Source organism: Ixodes scapularis, unplaced genomic scaffold (assembly GCF_016920785.2).
Source record: "Ixodes scapularis isolate PalLabHiFi unplaced genomic scaffold, ASM1692078v2 PGA_scaffold9__187_contigs__length_104089568, whole genome shotgun sequence".
Lineage (NCBI taxonomy): Eukaryota > Metazoa > Arthropoda > Arachnida > Ixodida > Ixodidae > Ixodes > Ixodes scapularis.
The window spans coordinates 94,735,248-94,754,069 of record NW_024609884.1 but is presented as its reverse complement, the minus strand read 5'-3'; the positions used below and the strand labels follow the sequence as shown (position 1 = coordinate 94,754,069).

Below are 18,822 nucleotides of genomic sequence, written 5' to 3'. Positions count from 1 at the left end.
CAGAGTAGGAACACCAAGAAAGGCACCCTCAATTTCGCTTCTTCCAAAGCCGCGCTTGTTGCTTTTAGAGCGCAGCTCTTAGGCGCCCGTTTCTGGCTCGAACGGCGTCGGCGTCAGCGTAACCGCGCGGTGCATTATGGGTAAATTTCCCCGCTAAATCTAACGGAAACATTTTCCCTCTAAATCTAGCGTAAAAATTTCCCCGCTAAATCTAGCGGAAAAATGTCCCCGCTAAATTTAGCGGAAAAATATCTCCGCTAAATCTAGCGGCAAATTTTCCCGATTAAATCTAGCGAAACATTTCCCCGCTAAATCAGGCGGAGAAATTTCTCTGGGGGTCACGTGACCCCTCCCCCAGGTCACGTGACCCCCCCCCCTTGAGAACACGTGACCCTCAGTACCCTTCCCTCTTCCTCCTCAAGAGCTGCGCTCTAATTCGGCGTTACAGGGAGTTGTAAACGGCTTTCATTTTTTTGTTGGAATTAACTCCTTATAGTATTTCCTGCGCCCTTGTAGACGTTCACATTAGTGCGAGCAAGCTGTTCTACAAATTTATTAAATAAATCAGTTGGAAAACGAACAGGCAACTGGAATTTTTAGAAAAAATCACAACTTAATAGATCCAGAAAAGTAATCAAAATATGTCATTCAAATAGAATTGGGAATGGTGATTGGGGGTCTCTGGTCGCAGGCGGTGGCGAGGCACCTCGCAACTTGTCTGGGCGTCTGGTAGCTGCTACCTGGTGGCTCTTTGGCTTTATCATCATCGCCTCTTACACGGCCAACTTGGCCGCCTTCTTGACCGTATCCCGTCTGGACTCGCCCATCGAGTCTCTGGACGACCTGGCAAAGCAATACAAGATCAAGTACGCTCCCCAGAAGGACACGTCCTCTATGACCTACTTCGAACGAATGGCCTACATCGAGGAAAAGTTCTACGAGTGAGTTTCGACTGTCGTGCTCTCGAGTTCGTGTGGTCTTGTCAAGGCTTGGGCACTTTGCTCTTATAAGTTATCAGGGGTCTCCAAACCCCAGCCCACGGGCCAGAGCCGACCCGCGGAAGTCTTCCGACCGGCCTGCAGCTGGCCGCGGTCCTTCAAATGAAGCTCGGCCCGCGGCTTGCTTTCAACAGACCCGCTGCTACCCGCGCAAAGAGAAGTGCGCATAAAGAAACGGTGCCGCTACGCGCTCGAAATGCGCCAACGAAAGAAAGAATGAGAGATGTCCTATTACTGCGGACCTTCAAGGTCCAAGCGGGGCGGCCGATAAAAATAACGCTACACAAAGCAATGCTTACACATAGAACAAGAAAACGAAGGGGGAAATGCGGCTGCACAGAAACACAAGACATACAAAATATACATATATCAAAATCTAGTAAATCACAAAGTTACAATAAGCCATCGAAATATACAATGACAAAGATTACAGTGAAACTACAAAGCTGAAAGGTCCATCAAAATATACATTGACAAAAAGATTACAGTGAAACTACGAAGTTGCGAGGGTCACTGGGATAGATAAAGATTCCAATGATGATGCAAAATCAGGTGATGAAAACAGCTCCAGGTGCAAAGAATGCCACGCATTTATTGTCCTGACCAACACACGGCCCTGACGTCACGCAGCTGCGGTGGCGCTGTCGACAGCACTGCGCATGAGCAGACGCTTCACTACACGTGAATTCGGTTTCTGCGCTTGTCTGGAAACAGCCGTGTCGGTCTATTAGTACGTGCGAAATAGGGCGTTAAAGAGTATCGGTGATGGTGTATTGTTCGTTTGGTTGAAAGTGGACTAACCTAAGAACAGGACATTAGAGAAACCTTAGAATTGACAAGTTGGTGTAAAAACTTTAAACGGGCAATCTTACGTCGGTGTTGGAGGGTAGGTATCTTGTTTGTCTACATTTCAATTTACCATAAGCAAAGCGAACAGCCCATCTTTGAACTTTTTCTAGAATGTCGGAATGTTCTGTTTGTTTTTTGGGTTTTTTTTTTTTTTTTTTTTTTTTGTAGATGGATCCCACATTGTGGAACAATATTCGAGTTTGGGTCGAATGAGAGAAATGTAAGCTAACAATTTAACGTTTGGAGGGGCGTTCTTAAGTTTATGCCGTACAAAACTAAGCTTGCGGAAGGCTCCCGAGGAAACTTTTTTATTCACGTGATCCGACCAACTCAGAGTTCCAGTGATGATAACACCAAGGTATTTCAATTTATCAACTTCGAAAATGAGGAAGTCAATAAGTGAATGGGAAAACACAAGCGTTTTTTTCTTTTTTTTTAATTTGTAACACGTAAAAAAAACTCTTTGGTCCAGATTTAACCTCATGCATATCCCTCAGGTCACACCAGTCTTGAATCGCACCAAGACCTGAGTTAAGTAAGCATTGATCGGATGATAAAGCTATACTTTTGAATAACACACAGTCAACCGCAAATAATCTTATATATATATATACTTATACAAGGATCAACTGCGTCACCGATATTATTTACATATATTAAAAATAGTAATGGCCCTAATACGCTGCCTAGTGATACTTCTGACGTTACATCCAGTGTTTCCGAACAACCCCCTACGTCGACGAATTGTTTCCTATGTAATAAGTATGAGCGAACCGAGTTAGCGATTACCGAAGGAAGACCTACACTATGCAGTTTTGATATTAGTTTGCCTTGCGGAACCCTATCAAATGCTTTACTGAAGTCTAAAAAGATAACGTCTAAACTCTTAATCTCATTCCACTTAATGGGCCACTTATAAGTGGAACACCATTGCAAAACTTTTCCGCTTACTTATCAGGAACAGTGTTCCAGGTACTCCATAGTATATCTGGAACAGTGTTTCAGGTAAGCTTTCAGGGCAGCATGTGGAACGGTGCTCCACATGATGACATTTCGAAAGCTGTTCCACATATAATTTGAAATTTTTTATGTGAAACAGTGTTTCAGATAAGTTTTTAGGGTAGTATGTGGAACAGCCTCCACATAATGACACCTGGGAAGCTGTTCCACATACATTTGAAAGGATTTTATGTAGAACACTGTTCCACGCTCCTAAAAAAGCCTGTGCGTCTACTTTCCCGCAAAACATTCAGAAAGCCAATCACTGGAATTTATGGAGGCAGCTCAGCGAATGACGATGCCGAAACATATGTTCAGATCGAAAAACGAAGTCTGCGCTGTGACCCTAAGCAGTGCAAAACTTTGCATTGCTTAGTGCAAAGTCCCGCGCGCGCGGGACAAAATCGAAAACGGAGTTTCGCGCGCGATTCCGTGCGTCTGCGCGGGTGCGCGGACGTGCTGCATGCGGCAACACGTTCCTCACTCTGTAACAATGCGCGATGCCCGCTTTCAGAACTCTCGAACCGCTCGAATCGTACCACAGGAACTCCTAAACAAAGCAAGGGCTTTCACTGGAACTATTCTCTTAGAGGAAGAACGTGGTCATCAGGTTCCCTTTTTTGTATGTGCTTTGCTGCTTTTGCCGGCTCCCCTCTGAACGCTGGCCGCCTCCGTTGGTGTGTATTTCTTCTTGGTTTATTTGTCTCGTTTTTGCTCGGCCTGCGCGTATTTGCCGCCAAAGGATTCTAACTAGAACGCGATAAAAGTTAAAAAGAACACGACAATACACTTTCTGGAGGTCTTAACTGGAACAGATTGGCGCGAAAGTGCAGCAGGGTCAGTGGAACGGCTGGCTGATCCGCATAAGACCTGCGGTTCCTCTTTAAAAAAGCAAAAGCGAAGCGAAGAAAACCGGCGTTCCGCATAAATCTTTTGATCCACATAAAATATGTGGAAGTTCCACATAGAATATGTGGAACCCATGTGGAACGAAATTAAGAGTGTACCTGGCCTGCCTTATCCAGTGCTTGTGCAAACTCATGAATGGTAGTTAGTAATTGTGTATTGGTTGAAAGGCCTTTTCTAAATCCGTATGAAACTACGTCTGCAAATTAGTTTTACTTAAATGTTCTCTAATAATCTTACTAATGGTGTGCTCTAAGAATTTACAACTTATGCATGTTAAAGAGATAAGTCAGTAATTAGTTGGTGATAACGGGTCCCCTTTTTTGAAGACTGGTATTACACGTGCTGTGAGCCAGTCATTTGGCAACACACCCGAGGAAAAATAAACACGAAAGATCATAGTCAAAAACTTTGCCGTGATTTCTGCGTACCCGCGCAAAAATCAATTCGGTATGCCATCTGGGCCGCACGACTTTTTTACTTCTAGGTTTAACAACATCTAAAGTACGCCATGAGACGATGTAAAGTCAGCAGTAAAAAAAGAAGAGATGTCATCATACTTACTCAGGCACATCAGGGGCAGAAAAGACCGACTGAAAGTACCGATTGAACTGCTCAGCAATTTCACCGTGATCGGAAATCAAAACGTCATTTACTTTAATCTTATCAATTGACTTTTGTTTGTTGCCAAGATACCTCTAAAATTTATCTGGGTCGTTTTTCATGAAGTCAGGAAGGCGTGGATGAAAAGTAACGTTGTCTCGCCTGTTGTACGTGCGTCGGTAATTCACTTTGAAGTTCCGGAATTTGAGCTTTATTTCGGTTCCCCTTTTTTCTGAGCCGCTTGATTCTACGTTTTAATGGATTATTGTTTGATTGATCGATGGGTTGCAACGTTCGACACGTTTACGTACACCGGGAACAAATGTATCAAAGTAGTAATTGCATGCTCGTCTGAACTTATTCCAGGAAATATTAACATCAGAGTCATTAAAGTTGTCTAGTGTGTCTTCTAAATGAAGGATGATAGAATTATCATTAGAACGGAGAAAACTCTTTGCCATCTTAACTTTAGCTTCTTTTGTTGGTTGACTAGATGGGTAATGTGCAACGAAAATTAACAGTTTGTGGTCAGAAAGACCCTTCTCAACCGAAACTGTATATTCTGTAATACACCGACTAATAAAAACTAGGTCCATAATAGAACCACTAGATCCGTGCTCATGTGTGACCACACTGACAACCTGCAAGAGGTCCAAAGCAAACATGGTGTCAAAAATAATGTCAGTGTTTTCACGGGAGCCAAGTGACAGTTTCACCCAATCAATATTGGGAAGGCTAAAGTCATCAACAATATTTTTTTTTTATTGTTGAGGTGAGACGATAAATGGTTGTACAATTTATGCAGAAATTCAGGATGAAAATTTGGAGGTCTGTATACATCATACGATATGAATGTATTACCCCATATCTTAACTTTCAAGCACAATCTGTAATGTTCATCTATTTGGTCCAAAAGCACGACATCGACATTTTCCTTGAACACAACAGCTACACCCCCGCCACGTGGTGGGCGGTCTCTCCTAAATATTTTATGAGCTGCAGGAATGCTGCTATCATCACCAATGTGGTCACAAAGCCATGTCTCAGAAATCACTGTAATATGGGGATCATGGGTTAACAACAGCGACTCAAGGTGTTCAACTTTGGTCACTATGCTTCGAGCATTTACGTTTAACACATAAAGTTGTTTAGCATGTGGGCTTCCTGGTTGTCGATTCGGTGGATCGGGCAATGACAGAGCGGAAAGTTTGACACGCACGTGCTTTATGTCGTCCCAAACATACTAGTCATCATTGACTCGCAGTTTGTGGTTAGAAAGAGGTACCTTTTCCCCTGCTGTCTTATCGGCTTTTGCACTTTCCCAGAGAAATCTTCGTTTGGACAGAATGTATTGCGAATAGTCATTCCTTATGTAAATAGTCGTTCCCTTTAATTTCTTTACATTGTGAAGTACAGCTTGTTTTTCCCTATAATCCTTATAATCCTGAAAAAACAGAACGACCGGTCTTCGGCCGCTACTTCTTCCGAGCCGATGTATTCTTTCCTTTCGAAATACTCACCTCTGTTGGCAGCTGTGGAATCCCGGCACAGTGGCGGACTTCAACTTCAATGTCATGGCACACTGCAAAAAACACACCCACAAAAAAAATGTGATGAGTGCAGTGACGTTGCACTTTTGACGCTGTTTCATTGGCTCGTAGGCTCGTAGTGTTGGCTGCGCTCCGACGTTCGCTATCTTATGGCATGACTTGCCTGTTCATCGATGTCTGCTGTACTGCCATTGAGCAGTGTTTCCGACCTTCTAGTAATCGGCACGTGGTTTTCGGAAGGCGGTCTAATCTGGCGATCGAAGCAAATTTCACTCCAAGCCTTTGCTCAGACTTCAGATATCACTTTGCTCCTTAATTGGGACTCGGTTTCTGTGAAAAGACGGTGAGAGTGCAGGCGAGCTGGTGGTAGCTAATCATGTCGTATTACACCTGAGACTGCGGTGGAAGAAATCGGAAGAACTTTCAGTAGAAGGAACAGACACAGAGAACGTCTCAAACTCAGCTCAGTTTCTGTATCTGTTTAAGGGATTCCATATACAAGAAGATTGGAGCGACGGCTTTGATCTTCAAAATTGGCGATTTTACGGTTTTGTGGACTAAGGGCATCCTCAAGGGTTAAAATGGTGCGTTCAAGCACTTGGATTTTTTTCTGTTTTCACCGTAAGTGCCTGCACTAACTTGACAACATCGGACAATTTTGTACGCCATTCATTGGCCTTGGAGTCTGTCGAACTCTGTTGATTTCTGAGGGGTACCAGTTCGGTTATTATAGTATTCTCTCCCGCCATGATTTGCGCGAACATGTCTTCAGTCGTGGTACTCGGATTAATTTAACAATGTCATCTTCAGCATCACCATTCGTAGTCACCTGCTTTGTATCTGTGTACTTTGCGTTCTCATTTACATTGTGCTTAGTGTCCTCTGTCACAAACATTGTATATTGTCAGCATTAGTGTTATCATTCTCATTAGTCTTTTGCACTGCTCGAACGTGCCAAAGTTCCCATGCGCTTTGATTTATGCCTGGTGAGTTTTCTTGGTCACAAGTGGTGTGTAATGTCGCAGATAGCTAAATACAAAAAAGGAAATTGGTATATGTAATTATCCAGCTTAGGGTCTTTTTTAATACTTACTCTAACAATCATTTCTGTGTTTAAATGTTTGTCTAGATTTATTACTGCTTTTTTTTAGCATTAGTACCCGCATGAGAGGAAAAAGCTGACGGCGTCCGTCTGTGGACACAAAACAGTGGGAAGGGAAACGCGTTGAGAGGAGGGGAGAAGGAGAAAGGCGAGAGGAAGGCGACGGCTCCGGTTGCGGAAGCCAATGCTGGGGCGAGTCTTGGAGGTGTGCGGAACGCGTATGCCTTGTGCTACAAAGTGGGAACCCAGTACTAGCGCTGGTCCAAGTAGGCGGCGAAAGAAGACTGACTGCGAGCGAAGGAGACCGGGTGCCGAAACCGGTGAACAACGAGCGTCAGGCAGCGGATGCCGCTGGCGATTCCTACGGGTCATGCTAACATATTCCCGAACGATCCATCAATGGATCTTCCTTTTTTATTGAGTATTTCCTCGTTTATAATTACTCCTTCAGCCTGGCTCTCGAAACTGCGACTGATACCTAATGTGGTCCCTTAGTCAAAAAGTTTGGAGACGCCTGAGTTAGATGAAATTCAGGCCACTAATCTAATACGCCATCGCTAAGAAAAGGCCAACTCACTCGGTGAGTAGTGAAAGCACCAAGCGTGAGTGGTGCTCCTAATTTCTGTTTTGATATTTTTTGCGAGTCATTAGCGGGCAGTGTTGGCGGTAACGCGTTACTTGTTATCTGTAACGCGTTACTTTTTTGCTAACGTAGCAATGCACCCGTTGCCTTCAAAAAAGTAATGATAACGTACATAAGTTAATTATTTCGATTAAAGGCTAACGTAAATGTGTTACTCGTTATATCTTTTTTTTTAAATACACAAAAATTTGTTTTGTGTTTTTAGGTGCCAACTCGTATGCATTGCTGCACTCGTCTCACATACCCTCGAAATCTGAACCTTAAACACCATAAGGTAAATATGCTAGGTTTCTGAGTGGACACAATGTTTCTTGAAATCAAGGCGCTTATGCACACGTATAACTTAAAAACAGTAAAACGTTTATATTCATAATTAAAGTCCGTTACTTCTTATCGGTAACGGTAATGGTAACGTGTTGCTTTTATTTTGAGGTAACGTAGGTCGGCAAAGCGTCCCTTTTATTCGCAAGTAACGGGTAACGTATGCTGTTACTTTTCTTCGCTAACGCCTACAACACTGTTAGCAGGAAATCAATTGCCAGTGGCGTCTTGTAATATTCGGCGATGTTCCATGATGGACAAAGTAGAGTTCCAAGTAGTTTAAGCCGTCTATTAACATATTTTTATCATATATTCGCCCCATTATTTATACACCAACTCCTGTTTACAAACAAACCGGAGCGCCCCTAGCGGACGCCACCAGCGCCGCGCATGCGCGGTGGATGGTGGGCAAGAAGCCTGCCGTCGCCCATAAACAAATCATCGAATTGCGTTGTTGTCGGCGTCGGAGGGAGTCCCCGTGCTCTTTTTCGCGTTGGAATTGTTGATTCTACGTCCTCCTAACAATATCTGACTACTTGAGCGGCTTCAGCAAAACTAACGAGGCAAAACTTTGCGTGAATAATGTGACGTGCGGCGATTCATTTCACGTGGACGCCGCAGAATTAGCGCTAAAGCCGGACTCCCACGATGAGAGTCTGCTCGCTATTTTCAGTCGCGACATCGCTCGGACTGCAAAATCGTGGACCGTAGCTGAGATGGTGGACGTCGATACTGAAAACCGCAAGTAGAATCGGGCATTGCAAGTCGGTGATGGCCACTGATAACAATGATCAACATCTTCTAGTATCTGTTTACACTTAGCCTATACTTACCCCAACCATCCTTCAAAAGTGTTTTGAGGCCTGCGCTTTGTTCTTATCGCAATTACCGGGTCAGCGTTTGGTTTACGAGCCGCTGTCGTTTGAACGAGCTGACGACAAAAAGCAGCCAAGTTTGAAAGAGCAGACGACAGTTCGAACGCATGCGCAATGGAGTAAGGGAAAGAAGCACCGCGTCCCGCGTCAACAAACCATTCGAATGTCACGTTGTCGGCGTCTGTGTGAGTCCGCATACCCTTTTTCGCGTTGGGATTGTCAATTCTACGTCCTCATCGCAATTTCTTACCACTTTAATCGCCTGAGCGAAATTATCAAGGCTCGTTACGCCGCTAAACTTTCCGTAAATGATTTGACGTGCGGTGATTCATTTGCATGAACGCCGCAGAATGGATGCCAAAACCATGATGAGATTCTTCTAGCTATTTTCGGTTGCGACGTCGCTCGTGCTGCAGAAGTCTAGAAGGTAGCGGCGATGATCGACGTCGATACTGAAAATCGGAAGCGGGAACAGACCAAGCGTAACAAGTCGGTTGTGGTCACCGGTACCAATGATCAACATCTTGTATCTACTGTTTACACCGAGCCTACTTAAGTCTTTTGAGGCCTGCAATTACTTTTTATTGCAATCACCGAGTCAAACTTTGGTCTACGGGCCGCTTTTGTTTGAACGAGCAGACGACAAAAAGCAGACAAGTTTGAAAGAGCAGACGAAAGTTCGAACGATCAGGCGGCCGTGTGAATTTGAAGACGCACTGAACCCGTGGGTGGTCCGGACAACTTGGTGGTTTTCTCTCGTTCATGTTGGAACAAAGCAAATACATCTGGCGACCACAAAGTGCTGCCCTCACACGCAATCGTAGTTCGACAGCGTCTGGTTTGCCCTTTTCACGGCTACTATCCACGTTCTCGGACAAACGGAGGGGGCAGAAACACATGAAAACTGATCTTCAAACCTTTCCAGACTCTCTTGGTACAGCCCCCATTGCAGCATTTTGACGAGAAGACAGGTTTTTTGTCTCGTTTCTTCCAAGGGAACACAGGAATGCATGTCTGGCACGGCGACTTCTGCCCACCGCCCCAGACCGGAAGTGCGTCCTGCGCGCCACCACCGCGGCGTGACGTAGGAGAGTTGAGTTCGTGTTATCGCTCATCGCACCTTGTCCTTACCTAAGCTCCCTCTGTGAGTCGCAATAATTAGCTCTTCCGGTGCTATATATTAAAGCAGACGCCCGGCCATTATTTTAGAATGTACGCAACAAACAGGCGAGGAGTCCTGACCTGTTAAGTGGCCTTTCATTTCAGCATCTGGAAGAACATGTCGCTGGATGACACTCTGAGCGACGAGGACCGGGCCAAACTGGCCGTCTGGGACTACCCGGTTAGCGACAAATACACCAAGATCTGGTGGACCATGAAAGAAGCCATGATGCCTGAGGAATTCGACGAAGGGGTCAGGAGAGTCAAGGCATCCAAAGGCTCTCAGGAGGGTTTCGCCTTCATCGGTAAGTCACTGATACCGTTGGGACGCAAAAGTAAGTGTTGCTCAGATGGTTCACCTAAAAGGTCCCTGAAAGAAAAAAAAAAAGAAATATTAAGTCTGGGGGGACACGCGTGGGAAAAAAAAATTAATTTTACGCGAAAAAAAAAAAAAAACATTTTTTTAGAACAGTATTAACGGCGCGAGACACGATTTAGTCGGCAGTCCCCTCCTTTCCACTTGTTTTCTCTCGGCATTTCGGGTGCGTGGACGAGAGGTGGATCGGCTCCGTCTTCACATTGAGGTGGGAAGAGCGAATGCCCGAGATGGTCATTCCGGAATGACCCGTGACGTCATGGACTTCGCGCGCAGAATTTCAAATAAACCTCTCACCGTCAATATTGCTCTCAAAATATTTTTCCGCGTCAAATTTACTTTTTGTCACGCGTGTCCAACCCAGACTCTGTTAAAAAAAAAAAAAAAAAAAAAAAACATTTTTGTTTTCTTTTTAGGGGATTTTTAAGAATCGAAGGGCACGGTCCCGCGGTATCAGAGGGTGGTCTAGGATATTACTGCATCAATTCATTGAGACAATTCTGAACAAAGTGTAAAAGGACCAAAAAATTATATTGGTTGGCCACGCACTTTGTTCATAAAGGTGCACTAAATAGATTTTTAAGTTTATCTTGTAATGGCCCTAACTTGATCTACATACTCCAAGAAGTTTAAAAATCCTCATATTGGAATGCGCACCCCACTTCAATTTAACAATGCGTGATTTAGGTATTGAATAACAAGACTCATCTTTAAAAAAAAATGAACCATTACACAATTGTAGGGTTTTTTCCTTCTATGTGCTCCCCTGTCCCTAGACCGCTCCATGCGAATCTTTCATTGCTGAAAGTAGTGATGTAGGTCATCAAGCCCTTGGTGTGCTCGCGTCGCTTTTGTCTTCACAACATAGTCAAACCTCGTTCCTAACAAACCAGGCTTCATCTTGGCGAATAGCAAAAAGTCAGATGGGGCCAGGTTGGGTGAGTACGCCGAATGCTCTAACACAGTGATGCTATGCTGAGCCAGAAATGATATGGCCTGAAATCTGTAGGAACAATCATGGATCCTTCATCAAGAAAACGCGCAACACACAAAGCCTCGTCAGTCGTGTCGTTCCTGGCGCAGCATAGCATCCGCCATAGTCACCTGACCTGGCGCCATCGGACTTTTTCCTATTCCCCCAAAACAAGTCTGGGTTGAAAGGAACAAGGTTTTACTCTATTGATGCCAGCAATGAAATATTCGCATGGAGCGGTGCAAAGACAGGGGAGGGGAGTACATAGAAGAAGACATTACAATTGTGTGTGTTTCTTTAAGATGAGTCGCATTATTTAGTAGCCAAATCTTGTATGTTCATATGTAAAGATAGACTTCAGTCTAAGAAATTAGAAGGGAATGTAGTCCGCGCAAAGACACAGCAACCTAGTGGTGAGATGTCTCGGTGGCGCCCTCCTAAGGTTCTTACCCGTGACGTCACGACCAGGAGTATCAGTTGTTGGTGGTGTGTATAAAAAGCACGGTGGAAGCCTGGAGTCATCGCATTCTCAAAGATGTCAGTCTGGCATTGATCTTATATGCGTAGGTAAAGGCAGAATGATTACTACACTTGGCCAATCGTGGTCGGTCGACCACAGCATCGCTTTTGGTTGAGCATGTCACCATAAGGCATGGCTCAGTATGTTCACGCTTCTTGATTCGGTCTTCGGCCTTCTTAACGGCCTCTATCTCATTGGCCGCCTGCCGCTATGAAAGAATCACCATCTCGTCCGGCGTCTAATGATTGACTGATTGTATGACATAAGGAGATAACTGTTTAAAAAGGTAGATCAAAGACCGAGGGCAAAATTATTATCTTCGGGCACTTATTTCTGAAACTTCATTGTGCTTGTAGCGGACTCAACCCAGGTGAAGTATGCCACAATGACCAACTGCGACCTCGTGTCGGTGGGCAGCGAGTTCAGCCGGAAGCCGCTAGCCCTCGCAGTTCAGCAGAACTCGCCCCTCAAGGACCAACTGTCCAGCGCGTACGTATACTCTGCGTCCATGATCTGTACCCAAAAATAGTGAATATTTACTGCATTGACTCAATAATAGCACGCAGCGCTTCGCAGTGAAATTCGTACGTCTGCGTTCCAACAAAATTCAGTAGAATCTGCTGTTCTTCTTTTCATCTTACGTCCAGAAGTAGCCGACGCTACAAGCTGAAGGGAGAACAATTAGACAGCTTCAAAAGAGCACCGTCATCGTGTTTGTCATGTTTCCGTACGGGTTGTATCATCGCTGAGCCAATCTTGAACAGAAAAGGCCCGGTGACTTGCGTTTTTGACGCTGCTTTATTGTTCCCACTGCTCGTAGCATCGACTGCGCCTGGATTACAGCTGAAACGAAGTATAGTACAAAGAGATGTTCCCCGGAAGGAGCTTAAAGAATGACAAGACATAGGGAACCTTTTTACTAACAAGCAAACAAATACCGTAGACTCATTGATCACACTTCAAACGACAGAAACACCAACTCAGTTTTCATTGACGTGTAAAGACTAGGAATTACGCTGCACCAGTGAGGTTGACGTTTAATATGCCCAGAATTCTGCACGGACACTTCCTGCAACAGACTCTTCGCTGATTTTGTTCCGTCATTCTATATACTATCTCTCTTTCGTTGATAGCAATAACTAGAGAGAGTTGTAGTATTGCGTATAGAACACGGAGGCGATGTGCGTTTGCGTTAGCATCACGTACTCCACGCTGCGCATGCGTGTCGTCGCCATGAGTCAATCCAAGACCGCTGTTAGGTCTTTCAGCATCCGCAGTACGGAATACGCAATGCGGAACACAGTGCTTGCGTGCGCTCGTATACGCAATACTAAAACTCAAAATTGGCTATGCGAGTGATCTGGGAAAATGAACACGCACGAACCCTGTTTATCGACAGTTCAGGTTATTAGAACTAAGTAATAAAATAATATATATATTCTCACGAACACAATTAAAAAAAAAAATTCCTGCTTACATGCACTGCTGATTTGAGGTAGGCTGAAAGGTCGCTTATAGCCAGTACCAGTCGGATCCAGGTGAGCCGGACTACAATGTATGAGGTGCCTCTTCGTCGCAATCAACTTGAGGATATCCCGAAGCATACGTGGAGGGACGAACCTCCTACCTACAAAGGGGAATCTAGCGAGCCCCACGTTATGTTCAGAACCGAGGAGGTGATTTTCCGTGGGACCACGGTGCTCTTTGTGTGTCCTCCTTACTTGCTTCAGAGAGTTAAACCCTTTGGCAGCGTTGGCGAGGCCGTGGGGAAATTACTCTAGACTCGACTGATCGGTTCAAAAAAGAAGAATAATTCATAGGTCGGTGGAGGGAGACTGCTCTGATATTTGGTTCCCCTTGATTGGCTCTCCGTTCACTTAGCGGGAACATACATGAAAAGAAGTCTCCCGCCTCAGCGCAGCGGTTGCTACTCTAAGCGCGATCCAAACCAACGCTTCTTTTTGCGCCTGTAGGTCGTGCGGCTGCGGATGTGACGTATTTTCGTGACGTCGCGCCACTTCTTCGCTCCTTCCGGGCGCGCGCAAAAAAGTTGGATAATTTCAACTTCTTTCTCAACGCGCACAAAAACGCGCGGTGACGTCTAGGGCGCTCCTGTGTCCCGGCCGATCGGTGGAGGGCAAGCTAGTTCCGGCTCCGCGTTTCTTCGCCGCCTTCTCAGAGCAAGTGACAAAAGCGCCCGGTGCGCATCCATCTCCTCCCCCCACTTTTATTCTCTTCCAACATAACAATGCGATCTCTCTCTCTCTCTCTCTCGCCGCCTTCTGGCTGCGACAGACTGGCCTGGCCGGCCAGTCTGTTGCGTGCGTGCGCGCTCGCCCGAAGCTGGCCCGTCCAAACCAAAGCGCACGGTTCTGACTCAGAAAGCGCGCCCGGAAACAGCAAAAACGTCAGGAAATGCGTCACATCCGCAGCCGCACGACCTACAGGCGCAAAAAGAAGCGTTGGTTTGGATCGCGCTTTAGGCTTCCGAGAGAAGTCTTTTCCGTTCAAGTTCCTCTCACTAAGCTCGACCCCCTTCACATTTTTGGTGAAGACGAACTTAAACCATTATCTTTTTTTTTTTTTTTACCCTGATACAAACCAATGCATCTGCCCCCCTCTCCTTTTGTAGCCTGCATACAAATATCCACTGTGATAACCCACATAACGGGAAACTCTAGAACAGTTTCATTGTGGTTTTTACAAGTTTACGAGCCAAACTTGTGCATTCAGCAGAGGAAACATTTTGATGGTCATTTTCTCTCTTTCGCCCACGTCGAGCTTTCATCTCAAAGTTCGTTAAACAGAGCGACAAGAAAAGTGCTACTAAACAAGCTCTCCTAATCAGAATCCTCAAGTTACTGAACCAACGTCGTCTGGAGGGCCTTAAAGAGACGTGGTGGAACAAGAACCCAGCGAGGGTGACCTGCGATGACAGCGAACGCCAGAGCGATGGCATCAGCATCAGAAACATCGGTACGTGAACGCGCTCCTTTTCCAATTCCTATAAGAGTGCTGCTTTAGCCAGCATATTTCCGCTACTCAGCCCCACGTCTTCTCACGTATTACTCATGTTACACACTAAAAGATTCCTTTTTTTTTTTGTGAAGGGTTTTGTCTGTCTACCGAGAAACACAATTTTGCTTCACCTGAGAACCAAAGCTACGAGCACCGATTCCCCGCCACAGTGGCCTTAGGAACCCGGGATTTGGGGCGGACGGCTCGTAGCTTCAGCCCCCAGTCAGTGGGCAAAAACAGATAGACTCAAAACATGAGCATAACAGAACGCAACCAATGAGCCGCACTCTCGCCGCGGCGTAGTAATTTTATTCAAACACCTAACTCGCCCTCAATACACAATTTCAACGTCTCCGCATCTAATGTGCACCGTCCGGGACGTTCGCCACTTTGCCAGGCGAGCGCGTCCAACGCGCGAACACTGCGGAAAGCAGAGACCTGCACCTCTCCAAGCACATCCCCAGAAATTTGTGACATTGTATCATGCTTGTGCCATCTCTTCGATGGCTACGGCAGCGCTCCCATAGAAGCCCATGTATTTAATATACGAACATGGCCATAACACCAAAACGTTACGCTTTGAACAATTTGCCATGATACTACTCTATTCTAATATATACCGCTATTCTTGCCGCTATTCTTGTGCCGAAATTCCAAGATGATGACTTGTAAACTGCAGGTTCCCGAGTTAATGCAAGGATTCAGGCGAGTTGGGAAAAAGAAGCTGAAGCGGTTTCGTATTTGACTAAAAATACATAAATTGTCTTCATTTGGCCTCCAGGATCACAAATATCGAGATTTTTTTTTTTTTCTTCTCCTTAATTTGGTGCACGGAGGCTGCAGAAAATAAACTTCAAAGTTGCGCTAAAGTTCCTCCATCCCAGAGCGTTACGTCATAAGAGGAGTTTTCGGAATCTCTGCTCTCGCGCATCTTTAGCACCTATCAAAGCTAAATGCACGCGCACTCTCACTATTTTCAAAAAGGTAAGAAAGAGACGTCACGACGGGTGTCAGTCCGGGGAAGATACCTGGCAAGCTTGCAATTGCACGCACTGCCCGCACGAGTGACACGTGCTTGGCGGCCGAACGATCCATTTATGGCGTAACGTCTGGTCGGAGGTTTTTCCTGTTTCCACGCGTTTAATTACATCTTCGGGGAAAACGAACGTGATGTTCAGATTCACGGGATAAATAAAATACTTTAAAATTCACCTTTCACTCGTTTTCTTTTTTTCTCTTTTTTTTTAATTTTTTTTTTTTTTTTTTTTTTAAAGAACTGCCATGTTTAACCCTCGAGAAAGGGGGAAAGAACGACAGGACAACGCGAATCTTTGTCCTATCCTGCTGTTTTCCCACTCTCCAGGGTTAAAAAATATCAAGATCCTCAATCGAATAAGCTTTTGATAGAAGTTTGACAGGAACGGCGCGTCAAGCAGCGTTAAAAGCGCAAGTCACTGAGCCGTTCCTGTTTACGATTGGTTCGGCGACGACAGAACGCATACAGAAACACGACGAATATCATGACGGTGCGCCTTAAAAACTGTCTGATTGGTCCCATCAGCTCCGAGCGTCGGCTGCGTGGCAGCTTAAGGGGAGAATATCGACCAACTCAACTCTCGGACGTGACGCCCCAGCGGTGGCGCCGCTGACGGCAGTGCGCGTCTACAGACGGTTCCTAGCATTCGAATCTGGAGGTGCGCACGCGCGATGCCCATACCCGGGCAAAGCGGGCTTCTTTGAAATCAGTGCGTTGGGCTATACACGATATTGCCGCGTGCGTGGCGGAGTTAGCAACGTATTGTGGCTGTCACGCAGTGGAGTGGGGTTCGAATCCCACTCTGCCCGGATTCTTATTTCATTCAATATGTACTCTTCCAAGAAATCCCAGCCCATTCTCGGCTGTCATCGAGTGTTTTTGTTTAGATCATTCCTGAACGTGTCGCGTGTATAAAAGTAGCGGTAACGGGCTGCTTCGGAACAGTCACCCTTCCATCGCCGACGCAGGATGCGTGGCACTTTTCTCTTTAACTTGTAGGCACAAGTTCGCATTATTAAACGTATATTTTCCGTTCTTAATTTGTCCGCTCTTTTTACTGTTGACAACACTGCACCAGGCGGAAAGCGGATATAAATCAACACGTAGCAAATTATGTTCCTGGAGTGCATAAGGTGAAAAGCCACCCTAAGATACGTCCTGAACGCAATCAATCACTAATAGTGGCGTGTGTTTGATACCCTATACTCACTCATAGCACTGTTATCTCTGAAGGGAACTTAACTATATCGCACTCCAAGACAAATAAACTATACTACAGATATGCATGCGATGACTTCTGCGAAATTTTTTAGAATATTCTTCCTTTGATAGTAGTATATCCATAAAATCGAAAGGGAGAATGATAAATTTGTCACTATGTTGCTACCGCAAGGCACTCATTATATCATCCCTTTTTATCTTCGATGTTACAGATTTTTTTTTTTTTTACTTGCACACACTACTCTTTGGCGGGAATTTGCAACACGGCGTAAAAATTAAAGGCGAATACGCAACGTGGGGACAGATAAGTGAACTAGAAACGACTGTCACAAATTTCTGGCCATAGGTGTTTCTACGCCCTCATTCCAGACCACAATATTGGTACACGAGGGCGAACTGGTGCGAGGCTCTCGGAACAGTTTGACATTATGGTTTAGAACTTATCCTCGGTGCATTTTGCATGGTCTGGAATAGCGAATAGCAAATGTATCTAATAACGGTTGTTTCTTTCTTTCCTAGGCGGCGTATTCATCGTGATTTTTATTGGCGTCGTGATGGCTTGCATCACGCTAGCCATCGAGTATTGCTACTACAAAAACCGGAAACCCAACGCCAAGGTCGTGGCAGTTAAGGAGTACCCTGGAAAGGAATCCATCAAGCATTGACGGCCAAACCAGCAAGAGAAACACCACGATGCCGCAACGGGGCGCCTGAAGAGCACAGCAGCATGCAGCACACCTTATGGAGCAGCGTCTTTCGCGAGAAACCATAGATTACTCTAGAACCACTGAAATGTCCTTAACGCATCGGCGAGGAGCATAAACGGAGTTGACCGATTAGTGGGGTTACGGCCACACTGGCGCCAGATGAGTCAGTCGAAGTGAGCAAGTTGGGCAGAGCGGTGCTTCACCAAAGCAATGCTCCGCCATATTACCGTTTTTCAGCTTTGTGAAAACGGCAGGGTAAGAGGACCTGCACACGACTGTACTTCACATCCTCACAGAAAAAGAGTGTAGTCACAACCGTTCGACCAAAGTTTTAGCTCCTTTTCCTTCCCTCGACTTTCTTCTCCCTGAAAGCGAGGGAAGTATTGATGCCGGCTCGATACTTGAAGGCAGTGAGTCGAAGCTAGGAAGTTTCTAAGCTCCGCAAATATTCAGTGATCCAAACAAATAAACCGTCATTTTATAATATATATATATATATATATATATATATATATATATATATATCGAGTGGCTGCTAAAATGGAGGAATTGCTTGCACTGCTAACAAACATAAATGGAAGGTCCTCTGTGTGTATTTTGTTAGAGTGGACGGACCCTGCCTTTTTGCACATTCACCAGCCGTGCGTGTTGTTTAGCCGAAACAAAAATCCGTTCTGGGGTGTGCACCGCACCCGATTCACTCGCTGTGGCCGAGCAGCTCCTCGCAGACTGTAGATGCTTTGAAAAACACGAATAATACGTAAAGGAAGTTCCACTGCTGTGTAAATTTTCAGAAAAACAATGGCACGCTGATGTACCCCTGGGACCTGGCCGTGGAGATATTTTTTTGAAATAAACGTGTGACAGTGCTCAACGCTATTTGAAAGTCGTTGGATGAAATAGGTTTCCTCAAGATTGAAAAGGTTCGGAAGTTTTGTATACAAAAAGAGAATATACAATCAAC

At 45.3% G+C, this 18,822-nt stretch overlaps 1 protein-coding gene across 1 annotated transcript in view; it reads left to right on the top strand.

Moving 5' to 3' along the window:
- LOC8035248 (ionotropic receptor 25a) overlaps positions 1-17,816 on the top strand; it is a 77,141-nt gene extending 59,325 nt beyond the window's left edge. Inside the window, exons 12-16 of the mRNA XM_042287467.1 lie at positions 692-941; positions 10,113-10,312; positions 12,233-12,365; positions 14,725-14,852; positions 17,671-17,816. Of these exons, the coding sequence (XP_042143401.1) occupies positions 692-941; positions 10,113-10,312; positions 12,233-12,365; positions 14,725-14,852; positions 17,671-17,816 (857 nt within the window). The remainder of the gene's footprint in view (positions 1-691; positions 942-10,112; positions 10,313-12,232; positions 12,366-14,724; positions 14,853-17,670) is intronic.
- The last annotated feature ends 1,006 nt before the right edge of the window (positions 17,817-18,822 follow it).